The following is a 13,407-nucleotide window of genomic DNA, read 5'->3' on the forward strand; positions in this document are numbered from 1 at the left end:
AACCCTGGGAAGCAGCAGCTGGTGCTTGTCTGTTCTGAGCTGTCAGTGTGGCAGTTCAGGGTGTTACTCTGGTACAAATTAACAATAAGAGGTATGTATGACTTTGTCAACCAGTTTTGACAGGGTTTTCCAGTGACCACATTCAGCCAGTCAGTGAACCCGACATGATGGTGCCAGCGATGTGTTCCAGAAGCAAGAAGGAGGTATCCACTAAGAAGAGGAGTTGCTGCTTTAATCCAAAAGTGTGCTTTCACCGGCAGTTCATTCTTATTTAGAAAAATATTGTTTGGTATCACCATATCTTCATCATTATATGTGTGTTTTCTCTATTTAAAATGTTTTCTTCTTTTCATATGTACTTGAATTTATGGGTATATGGAAACAGGTGTATATTATAAAAACAAAATGAAAATGACACTAAATTTTTATCAGCATTACATGGAGATAAGGCAGAGGGGAAAAAATACTATTGTATGGACTTATCCTCTTTTACCATGAATGGCATGCTCATTCAATTTTCTTCTTTATACGTCAGTAATTAATTTGTTCTTCCTGTTTAATAACAACATATTGTATGCCTTATTTAACTGGAGAGCAGCATTGTTTTTAATTCAATATTGTAAAACCAAGGATAATGTTAAAAACTTTTTGTACATAATTGTCACATGCAGGGCAAAATGACATTAGGGATGCATAAATTATTCCAAAAGAAATGAATTCTGGATGGTTTCCCCTTCAAACCAAAATGTTTGTTTTCTGTGAAAGAATTCTATTTTCCCTCTCCTTCCTCTCCTCCTTTCATCCTTCTTCTTGTCCTTCCTGAAGAGCTGTGTTTGTTTTCTTTCCCTCTTCTGTTGATCTTTGTATTAGTATTTACCTTATTTTCACACTTGGTTAAGTGTGAACCCAACATATCACATACGGTTGGTAAACTGGTTAATGGACTTAATTAATGTAGATGCCCTTTAAGAAAAAGGTGAACATTACTTACTGAAATGACTATCATTTGTGAAAAAACTAAGCAAGTTATTAGTTGTGGTATTTGAAAAGAATTCTATAAAAAATACTAAGATTTACAAGACCTGACTATGATTATTATTGCTTAAGAAGTAAATAATTATTAAGTAGTGAACTATTAGATGCAGCAAAAGTAGAGCTCTGAGGAGAGGTACGTGCATGTTTTTCATTAACGTTCAATGTTTTGCATTTTTCTCAAAGCTAAGACTCAGAAGGATTTAATTCAGAATTACATTTAGAATGCTCTTCTCTAGGGCAGTAACATTGTCGTATAACTGGCTTCAAAGCATATGTTGGGAATTGGATTTAATTTGGGGACAATTTCACTCTCTGCTCTATAGGAGCTGACCAGACGGGAAGTTGAATATATTGCCTTGTCCAGGGACACCACTGAAACCGATCTCAAACAGCGTCGAGAGATCCGAGGAGGCACAGCTTTTTACATTGATCAGGCAAGTTCTTATCACACTGCAACACATGACTGTTTAGTCCAGGTCTATGCAAAATTGATTTTTAAAGTAGAATAGAGCTAGCTCATGTGATAGTGAAGATAATGTACTGTGCCTTCTCTAGACAGATTTAATTTAGAATTTTGGTTTTCCTGTTCTTGGAAATGCCTTCTTGGTTTAGCACTAAGTAGAAAGTGTAGATGAAATTAATGGTTCTAAAATGTTACCTAAAGATCAATATGCTGATTTCTTAATTTTTAATTGCTTCCTAGTACTTGCACATAGAAATTTCAATTTTTAAAAAGGAATTAAGGAGATTTTAATATAGGAAATTGTCCAGCACATTTAGAAAGTATTCTCCATCTAAAAGTCAGGTAGGTAAAGGTGTATTAAGCATAGTGAAATTAAGTATATACTTCCAGGTACTACATCCTTTTCTGGGGGAGAGGTAGGTTCCTAGGTGCAGATTACCAACTAAGATGATATTTTCTCAATATTATAATGAAGCTTGTTGAACATTTCTTCACACTCATGAGCACACTTTTTATAATTAAAAGAGTATACATTTAACACTTGAACAGTAAGTGGGTTAGGGTTGCTGACCCCTGAGCAGTCAATAACCTGCATATAAATTTTGGTTCCCCCAAAACTTAATACCCTACTGTTGACTGGAAGCCTTACCAATAACAAACAGTTGATAAATGGATTTTGGATATTATATGTATTATATATTCTATTCTTACAATAAACTAAGTTAGAAAAAAAGAAAACGTTATTAAGAGCATCACAAAGAAAACATTTATAATACTATACTATAATGAAAAAATCTGCATATAAGTGGATCAATTTCAATTCATCAAATTGAATCTGCAAATCTACATTTAAGTGGATCAGATTCAGTTCAAATGTGTTATACAAGGTTCAAGTTACTATAAGTGTAAAAAAACCACGGAGTGAAAGAATTTCTGGAGACCTGGATATTCACATTGTCTTATAGATTACTTTATTAGTTACAAAAAGCAAAAATATACTTAAGATGGGGAGATTTGGCAGTCTTCCCCTTAAAGGATGGTGATCATACTTAGCATCATGTAGTGAGAAAATCTGAGTCCACATTTCCAATTAAAAAGTAATCCTTTGTGGATGAAGCCCAGAAGTACATTTTAAAGAAATCTGTTTTATTCACCTAGTGCCATGGTTCACTTTGTACATTATTTTTAATTACATGTGGAAAAAAATACACTTTTACAGTGCCTGCTTCTTTTCTGAATCTAGGGAGGCCAAGAGTAAGGAGCTGGAGAGAGCATAGAAAACCGAGACTACATCCGAAGTAGTGGAGAGGGAATATGGGAACAGATTGATTGATTTATCTATTCATTTGTTTATTTAAAATATTTTAATTATTTATTTGAGAGACAGAGAGAGAGAGCACAAAGGGGAAGGGGAAGAGGGAGAGGGAGAAGCAGGCTCCCTTCTGAGCAAGGAGCCCAGGGCAAGGACCTTGGGATCATGACCTGAGCTGAGGGCAGACACTTAATGGGCTGAATGACACAGGCGCCCAGATGGGAACAGATTTAATGACACTGAGAGAACTGGGTGTTTGGTAGAGTGTGGATTTAAAAACATATTTTGAATGAATTTTATATCTGGATTGATTGTTGTAATGCAAATAGTGAAGAAGAGAAAATGAACTTTTATATGTTTATTGTTTAAAGGAACCTTAAAACCTTTTATTTCTTGAAACATAAATTATTTAGATAACACTGTGTAATATTATACTGTGCCTGCCATTTTAAAAAGCATAGTTCTGGGTGATATCTGTTTTATAGTTCATAAAATATTTAAAGTGCTATTATAAGTGTATGGTAATATCTTACACTTTATGTTTTCTTGGCAACTCCTACTTTTTATGATGAACATCCGCTATTTGGGATGTAATCTACAGACATCTTCCAAGCCTGTAATTGTGGCATAGGAACATTGGTCCTTTTCCTAAGATACTTCAGACTATTTGTTGAGATTATATCTGAGTTTCATATTTTTTCTTCTGTCTCTTACTATTCTTTATTATTTGATCATAATCAGATCTAACAGTTCCTTGCTTATACCCATGCAATCCTATTACACCCAAAATAAAGTCTGAACCCTTTAATATGGCCACAGTACTTTGCAGGACCTACTCTTGTCTACCTTAGCTCCTTTCCCTCTTTCCCTTGCTTTCTAGGCTCCTGCTTCATGGCCTTGTTTTCTTAAAAATAGATTGAATGGCGGGGGGGGGTGGGAGGTTGGGGTACCAGGTGGTGGGTATTATAGAGGGCACAGCTTGCATGGAGCACTGGGTGTGGTGAAAAAATAATGAATACTGTTTTTCTGAAAATAAATAAATTGGGGAAAAAAAACTCAGTGTAAAATAACTCTTAATTTTGAAAACTTAATTAAACTTCTTACAAGATAAAAAAAAAAAAAATAGATTGAATGCTTTCTAGCCTCAGAACCTTTGTGTTTAATATTTCCTCTGCCTGGTATAATCTTCTCGCAGATCTATACATTCCTGCTTCTTCATCATTCAGATTATGAATTCTCAGAACATTTTAGTAAACACTGATGATGCCCGCACTCCATACACAATACAGTGCTGTCATATTACACAATGTGATCCTCAGAGTACCTTTCACTATGTAAATTTACCTAATATTTCTGTGTTTCTGTTTATTGTCTGCATTTCCTACCAGAATGTAACTTTCTTGTTTATCTCTGGCACCTAAAAACTGTCTGGAAGATAATTGGCTCTTTTATTTGATGATAGGTTTCTCCTTTGGATAATCAGTCTTGTTAAAATTTTAAGTAAATTAACAATAAAAAGGTTCTGGATAAGACGAGGGGGCACATCAATGGAAAAGGTATTTATCTTTTTGACATCTATTTTGAGTGATCAGAAGGAATCAATCCCATCTGAGTTCTAGATAGATGAAGTTGCCCAGTAATTACCAGCTGGTCATATGTTGTTAGACTGAAAGGTCTTCATTTTATTTGGAAATTTCTTTAACTTGTTTAATATTCTTAACGATAATAACAGAACAATAAGAACAATAAACATTCTTAATTTGGTGTCTGAGATCAAGGGAGAGGCAGTATCTTCATTAACCAGTAGTTGATGGCTCTAACCTAGGTAGTCCAAGATGGGTGAAAAAATGCCTGTGGCCATCTGGTGGGTCCTGGGAGAGAAAGTTTGGGTTGTTCATTGTGCCTGATGCATGCATATGTGACTAATGTTCAAGTAATTACTAATTGACTGTTCAGCTGGAAACCTTGGCAAAACCCCCAATTCCAAGTTGAGGGTCATGACTATCAACCTTTTCACTTATCTTCATTCACACGAGATTAAGGATGATTGATCATAAAGTCAGAGGTTAAACTGAACTGTACTCCTGAAGGTTAGAATTAGGTTAGTAATTCTATAGTAGGGAATTTGTATTTTCTTTCTGATTAATAATATTATAAATGCTCTTTATAGATATATGTCTATTGATTTCATAAATGCTTTTATGGGTATATGTGTGTATATACATAGACTATATAGAGAGAATTTCTTAAATGTTCGCCAAAATGACTGTTACGTGTCAGGCCCTCTCTAGAATGACAGCAAAAGAAACAAATTCCTGTCATCATAGAGGTTTTTTTTTTTTTTTAAATATTGTTCATTTTTGGAGAAGTCTAGACATTTTCAAGAATAATTCAAGAATTATGTGTATTGCCAAATTGCTTTTCAGAAAGGGTGTTCCAACTCACACATAAGTCAGTGCACTATGTGTGATTGCCTCATGGATTCTTGTCAGCACTGGGTATTTATTTGTATGTACTTTGCCAAATTAATAGGCTTTAATTTGCATTAAAAATTACTAAGCAGGCTGAGTGTTTCTAATACATTTATTGGCTATCATTCCTATATAGATGTCAATGAATTGAGTGGATATAGAAAAGGAGAAGGGTACCGATGAAGTAAGTTTTAGTCTGTTAAGAAAAAGTTGAATTTTCGGGGCGCCTGGGTGGCTCAGTGTGTTAAGCCGATGCCTTCGGCTCAGGTCATGATCTCAGGGTCCTGGGATCAAGTCCTGAATCGGGCTCTCTGCTCAGCAGGGAGCCTGCTTCCCTTTCTCTCTCTCTCTGCCTGCCTCTCCATCCACTTGTGATTTCTCTCTGTCAAATAAATAAATAAAATCTTTAAAAAAAAAAAAAAAGAAAAAGTTGAATTTTATACTATGCTTTATATGTAAATATTTGCCAAAACTTATCCATTTGTTCATGTAAAGTTAATTTAAGTATTTTAAGTACTTTTTATATAATTACCTTGCTAAGCGGATTACAGATTAATCTTTTAAAAAAGAATTGGTTAAAGAAGAGAAATAAGAAAATTTATATGATTGGTATTTTGACACCCATGGAGACATAAGGAGAGTTAAAGATATTTTGCTACCACATGACCTGTCCTTTGCCTCAGAAGATAAAATAACCTGAAAAAAATCTAAATCATTGTTATTTTAACCCTTTAAAATCCTATTAATGTACTTTCCCCCCCTTATTTGTTGATATTCTCTTTATTAATTCTGTTTATTGCCATGTGACTCCAAAGAGCTGGAGTGGAAGACTTTAAATCAATAGAAAATTGCTTGCATTACTCAAGTATGAGCCAATATAAATTAACTAAGCTACAAATAAATTACATTTCGGTTTTAATATCTTACTGAAAGGAGACACTGAAGATAATTTGGAGAGTAGAAAGCCAGGATGGGGAAAGTAAAATGATTTTCTTTAACTTTTCCTAAGCCAGGAACTCTTTTCACCTTAGAATCTTATTGATACATTTGACACAATTCTCTCCAGTTCCATAATGTATGAGGTACATATTTAATGTTAAGCATAAAAATGCACTTTAGTAAACAATTATATAGTATTTTAATGTCTTCTTTTCTGTTTGGGGTTATTCTTTTTTTTTTTTTAAGATTTTATTTATTTACTTGAGAGAGAGAAAGAGTGCATGCAAGCTGGGGTGGAAAAGGAGGGAGAGAGAGAAGCAGACTCCCTGCTGAGCAGGGACCCTGAGGTGTGACTGGTTCCCAGGACTCTGAGATTATGACCTGAGCCAAGGGCTGATGTTTAATTCCGTGAGCCACCCAGATGCCCCTGTTTGGGATTATTCTTGATTCTCTCTTATTAATAGAAAAAAATAAGGATTAGTTTTTTTTTTAATGTGCTGCTTAAATAGTAGAGGTCATCAAAAACAACAACTAATAAGTTGAATAACAGTGCTGTTGATAAGAAAATAAGATTTTTATTTTGTCAAAATAGGGAAAAACAGTTACTTGTAAACTTAATCCTATTTGTGGATGCTGAAGCTACTTTCTACATGTAACCACTGTTAAAATAACAAAGTTGTATTTCAGAAGTTCGTTGCTAAATTAAGTATTTGGAATTTGGAAAGCATCACCTAGATACAAGTCTGTTGAGAGTGGCTAAATTACTTGTTACTTGCACCAGACTCTTTACAGCCGTATTGTTGTAATACGTTCTAATTGTCACTTGGACAGTTGGAGAAGGGCTCTCTGTTTATTCTGGCCTCTGTGTTAGTCGGAACTCAAGCCTTGGCTCCTTACCATATTGCCATCTTGCTTAGGCCAACTCTTGTGTACTCATAATTTTTAAATGTTTGACAGATTTATATAATTTGTTTGAAAAATCAGGGCACATAATATAACACTGTAGGTTAACTATACTGAAATTAATTTAAAAATCAAGACATAGTAACAACTTTTATTGAGACCTCTGTTGTGCTAGGTGCCTTATATGAGTGCATCTAATCCTCAAAACATCCTTAGGATGGCGATGACTTCCCCATCTTATAGGTAAAGTAACTTGAGTCTTAGAGGGCCATGGTCATACAACTGCTAAACAGGAGACGTGGGATTTGAACCAGGATCTGTCCAGTTCCAAAGTTTGTATTCTTTGTATCATATCTATTTCCCTGAAAGAATGACAACGATGATTATGATGATGATGATGACGGCCACCATGACTAAAAGGATGAGAGTATTGACAATACAACAGCTAATCATTTTGTACAGGTTTACTTGAGCCAGATGTTATCTTCGTTAATCTTCACCATAATCTGTGAGTTAAGCACCATAAATGGTGTGGCTTAAGAAAGAAATGGAAGCTCAGAGAGGTAAAGTGACTAGTCTAAATTGCCCATCGCAGGTAAGTGGTAGAGCACTGAACAATCCATCTGATCCTATTCTGATATTTTAAAATAAAGAACTTAAAATTTAATTATTTTTGTTTTTGTTTGGCTTCCTCAGTGTTGTTAAACTGTAGCCATTCCGAGTCACTTGAAGCTTTTTGCAATCTGTTTTCATTAAATTGTGGTTATATCAGTAATAATTTCTATTTTAATTAGGTCTGATAACTTTAAATTTAATTTCTCGTACTGCTTTCTTTCCTAGATAGTGACAGTGTACAATACCCCTTGAGGATATTCTCATTTAGTAAATGAGGACACAGACCTCCAGATTAATTGTTTGCCTAAGGTCTTTTATCAAATCAGAAGCAAATCTAGAACAGAGGCTTAGATGGTTTTTGATTTTTAGGTCATGCAGCCTCCTTTATCTTGAAACCCTTCATGCCTACATGTTGGATTGTTAAAACTGATATGGTTTGTCCAGAAAGATCTTGCTGTATTTTTTCTGATTTCTATTTGAGAAAATTAGGTCTCTGGTAATTCTATAGCTTGAAGGGCAGGAAAGGATCCTTATGGTTGATGTAGTTTCTGCTTTGAGTAACTATCACAAGTATTCATTCTACATAAAATATGTATGCATTGCCCCCTTCCTTTTTTTTAAGATTTCAGGAGAAAAAGTATACCACCATTCCTTTATTCAAAAATCCGTATAGAAAATTTTTGAACTAGGGGCACCTGGGTTGAGCCTCTGCCGTTGGCTCAGGTCGTGATCAGGTCCTGGGATCGAGCCCCATATCGGGGTCTCTGCTTGGTGGGGAGCCTGCTTCTCCCCCTCTCTCTGCCTGCCTCTTTACCTATTTGTGATCTCTCTCTCTGTCGAATAAATAAATTTTTAAAAAAAGGAAAAAAGAAAATTTTTGAACTATGTAGCTTAAGTCATTCATGCTGACGGTTAAATTTGTTCTGTTCTCCTAACAAGTGTGGGCATACATAGCTATTATCCTTCATATAAAAATCCTTCCTAAACTTACATAACAGCATCTTTTAACTGAGAGGTTACATTTTTATTTCATAAACACCAAAGGCCTTCTGTGAGCCAGTTTTGCACCAGGATGACATAAAAGGCAGGGTTCTCACCCCTTGAACCTGAGAATCTTGCTGGGGAGATGAAACAGGCACATGGAAGAAAAAGGAGAACTTGAGCCTTGTGGCTCTACACTCATGTGCTGGGCAGACAGAGGGCAAAGAGGGCATTGATGCAGACAGGGTGGGCTGTTTGAGCCTCTGTTGGGCACAAAACCTGTAACACCTGTAACAATTTTTCTCCAGCATGTCCAATTAAGTCTGAGACTCACCACATGGTACAATATGTTGATATATTTGAGTACTTAATGGATTTGGTATGTAGTTTTGTTTTTTTTTTTAACGTTCTTCTATACAAAGATGATGAGATTGCATTACTAAAGTTTGACAGTACTGATTAAAGTATTTTCATACTTTATAGTTTCATACTTTTGTAGACTAAGGAACAATCAGGAAACAAGATTATGCGGATTAGTAACTAGTATTATTTCTATAAACTCAGTGATTCGGATTTAGTTACTATAAAGTATCTTTTTAAGGTTTTCTCCTTTTAGCCAGTACTCTTGCCTGCATTTAGAATTTTTAATTTACGTGTATGTACCGAGTCTATAACCACATATCCAAAGGGCAAGTCAGGAAGAAAGTTAAAAATCTTGGGTGATCCTTTGTGTGTGATTGTTTTCTTTTCAGTCTTTTTCATATAAAAAAAAATACCACTCATAAATTTATAATCCTCTTTTTATCATATTTGGATCTATTTGCACTATAAAGCATCCACTCATTGCCACTCAAATGGTGTGTAAATAAATAATTAATAAAAAAGTTTAGGGGGATTTTAAAAAATAATAAAGTTAAGGTAAGTTGTATAATCACAGATCTCATAGAGTTTTCAGATGGCATGATTCAGTCTCTAACTTCCAGCAGGTAAAATAGGATTATCTTGAGCACAACAGAGAACCAGAGATACGGAGATATGGTGCCTGTTCCAATTGACTCTTTCAGTAAAATGAACAGGGAGTGAAGGAAGGCTCACTTTGAGCCTTCAATGTGCCTCAGTGTGAAGGCTCACATTGAGAAGGTGCAGTGCAGATGAACACATGAACTATTTAGAGGTTACACTTGCATTGTCTAAGGAATTAGAAGTACTGAATTTCGGGTGGCAGGAGAATCAATGAGATTTTATTTATTTATTTATTTATTTATTTATTTTAAAGATTTTTATGTATTTATTTGACAGGGTGAGTGAGTGCAAGAAAGAGAGTGCAAGAGAGGGGAGTGGGAGAGGGAAGAGCAGGCTCCCCACTCCAGGGAGCCCAGGTCCCTGGGATCATGACCTGAGCTGAAGGCAGACACTTAACCAACTGAGCCACCCAGGCACCCTCAATGAGACTTTAATCGAAATTGCCACCAGGAAGAGGGCCTGGTTTAGAAAGAAGTCATATTTGATTCAGAATGTTGAGTTTGAACACGTCTATGGAGATGTTTAAAAGATATTTGGAAATGAGAGCATTGGCGATCAGGAGGAAGGTTGGGATCACATACTATGTTTCTCAAGAAAGAGTAGATAAAGAAAATTTTTAAAATGTTATCTATTGTTATTGCTGTTTACTTAATGTAGCATATAACATAGCACCTGTCATATAATGGCTACTCAGTGAACCAGTGAGGATTTATGGGAGCATGTTACATACAGCTTTGCTAATGAAATAACAAATGAGGGAAGAGGAAGGGAAAGGGTAAGGGCAGAGCCTTAGGGAATGCTTGCTCTTGATTTTTTTTTTTTTTTTAAGAGGGTGGGAGTCAGAGGAAGGGTTGAGGAAAGCCAGAGGGAAAACCTACTTGGTAAATATCTTAAGACAGAACATGAAGCACAAGAGAGGATCAAGGGAAGAGGGTGGGAGGAAAGGAGAACATGACGATTAAGAAAATGCCTTCTTTTTTTGGTGCTTGCGAGTGAGCAGTTTTAGTAAAATAAGAGTGATGGAGGCTTAGTAGAGGCAGTGTGTATGGAACTATTCCTCATGGGGCTTGAAGGTAAATAGATGGTGTTGAGAGGTATTAGGAGACTATAGGTTTTCTTAAAGTGCAGACATGTTTGTAGAATAGAAGGAAGTTAAAAGTTCAGTTAAGTGGGGCGCCTGGGTGGCTCAGAGGGTTAAGCCTCTGCCTTCGGCTCAGGTCATGATCTCAGGATCTTGGGATCAAGCCCCACATTGGGCTCTCTGCTCAGCAGGGAGCCTGCTTCCTCCTCCTCTCTCTCTGCCTGCCTCTCTGCCTACTTGTGATCTCTATCAAATAAATAAATAAAATCTTTAAAAAAAAAAAGTTCAGTTAAGAGATGGTTGATGGAAGATTTTGGAAAAGGTGAGAGTGGATGCCTCTAAGCTCAATCTTTGGTGAGATTGTCAAAGACAGAAATAAGAGTAGGGAAGACACAGAGGGATTGTGTGATAGAGTTAAGGAAAGCCATGGAATCGCAATTCTGATGACTTTAATCATCATGGTAAAGTACATCATAGAAAGAAATGAAAAGGACTGGAAGCTTGGCTTGGCAATAACTTCTATAAGAAATGAAGAAAGTATTTTCTAAGTAATAGTGATGATTCAGCTGAGGTTGACCAATGTCAATTTGTAGTGGCTTTTCCTCATGTTTTATCACAGATTTGTAATACAACTGCTGGAAGAAGCAAATGTCCCATCTCTAGAGCATTGTCATTGTCTTCCTCAATCCATCCCATGGACTCATGAATTAAATACTTTTTATAACAAGGTTCTTAAAACAAGAAGCATATTTACTTAGGGTTTAGTAATCAGGTAAGTGATGGCATAGTCCTAGTACAGATAGAGCTGTAACATTATTTCTGATAGCTGTGTAGTAGTCCATCACACTGATTTATTATGGTCTATTTTGCCAGTCTTCTAGATTGGCATTTGGGGTTTTTTTATTTTTGTTTTTGTTTTTTGTTTTTTTTTTAAATTATAAATCTTTCCATCTATGTTTTCCTGACTATTCCCTTAAGAAAAATTCCTTGAGGGCGCCTGGGTGGCTCAGTGGGTTAAGCCGCTGCCTTCGGCTCAGGTCATGATCTCAGGGTCCTGGGATCGAGTCCCATATCGGGCTCTCTGCTCAGCAGGGAGCCTGCTTCCCTCTCTCTCTCTCTGCCTGTCTCTCCATCTACTTGTGATTTCTCTCTGTCAAATAAATAAATAAAATCTTTAAAAAAAAAAAAAAGAAAAAAAAAGAAAAATTCCTTGAAATAGAATTGCTGGATTAATGAACATAACCATTTAAATTTTTAGAAAATACCTTGCCATTTATTCTCCATAACATTGTCATTTTGCACATAGACCAATCGGGAATGAAAAGCGCCAGTTTCGTCTTAACCTTACCAACACTGAGTATTACTATTCTTTTTAATCTGTACTAATTTGAAGTTCTAAAAATATATTGTTTTACCTTGTAGCTCTTTGTTAACCAGTGAAATGGAAAATATTTTATTATGCTCATTTGCATATCATAGTGATATTATTTTCTTAATCTGAAAAATTCTTTTTATATTAAGTGTATTTACTTGGTCTTTGTTATGTATGTTGCAAACATTCTTTTCCTGAACAGGCATACAACAAATTCTACTGCCTAGTAAAACTAGACTGTGAAGGTACTGATCATCTGTGGCTGCATTAATCGCTTATCTCTTACTTCTTTTCTTACTTGCATTACAAGTAAAATTAAGCCACGCTCTGGCATCTTCCATATTCTCATATTGCTTTTATCTCTTGGAAATAGTGTGCAGTCCGTGCAGCCACAGAAGGCAGAACCCTTGTTTTGGAAGGCCTGGAAAAGGCAGAGAGGAACGTTCTGCCCGTTTTGAACAACTTGCTGGAAAATAGGGAGATGCAACTTGAGGATGGACGCTTCCTGATGTCTTCAGAGCGTTACGACAAACTTCTCCAAGTAAGAACAGAAAAATGTAGCTCCTTTGTCTTGGCTCCTGAGATGTAGGAGGTGCCATTTGTGGTGAGACATGCTTGTGTGGGCACGAGGACAGCGTTCAGGTGGCTCACATCTGTGGCACACTGCTTAGCTCATGAGTTTGCAGTTTGACAAGTTTTTCCGTTGGCAGATCCTATTAGAAGACCTCCCAGATTTTTTTACTTTTTTTTTTTTTTTTGCCTATGTAATAACTATTTGTTTCTCTTTTTCCCCCCTCCTTTTAATTCTTCTTTTTCTCCCTCCTTTCCTATCCTCTTCTCTGTCTCCCAACAACCATGTACCAGAAGTCTAATGGCTTCTAGATGGTGGGAAAGATAAAGCTGAACTGAGTATAGTTCCTGGCCTCCAGAAGCTCAAAATCCAGTAGATATTGACAGAAATGAAAGATATTTAAGAGATACCATGACGTTCCAAGCTGCCTGGATCTGATGCCTGAGTTGTTGTAAGAAACCCCTAACAACTCTCATTTCTATTCCGGCTGCCCTGCAGTGGTCCAGGATCACTTTAAAACATGGGGCAGATTAAAACTGTTCTAAACCCTCTCCTCACTGGAAAACCCAAAGGCCTTCCAGTGCAAAATAGATCTTGTCTGATCTGGGCCCTTCCTGCCTCTTTAGCCTTATCTCCTGCTG

At 36.2% G+C, this 13,407-nt stretch overlaps 1 protein-coding gene across 2 annotated transcripts in view; it reads left to right on the plus strand.

Annotated features, from left to right (window-relative positions):
* VWA8 (von Willebrand factor A domain containing 8) overlaps nucleotides 1-13,407 on the plus strand; it is a 330,223-nt gene that overhangs the window by 43,097 nt on the left and 273,719 nt on the right. For both annotated transcript variants that reach the window (XM_044249814.1, XM_044249815.1), the window contains 2 exons: nucleotides 1,359-1,469; nucleotides 12,569-12,736. In XM_044249814.1, the coding sequence (XP_044105749.1) occupies nucleotides 1,359-1,469; nucleotides 12,569-12,736 (279 nt within the window). The remainder of the gene's footprint in view (nucleotides 1-1,358; nucleotides 1,470-12,568; nucleotides 12,737-13,407) is intronic.

This window comes from Neovison vison, chromosome 5 (genome assembly GCF_020171115.1).
Source record: "Neovison vison isolate M4711 chromosome 5, ASM_NN_V1, whole genome shotgun sequence".
Lineage (NCBI taxonomy): Eukaryota > Metazoa > Chordata > Mammalia > Carnivora > Mustelidae > Neogale > Neogale vison.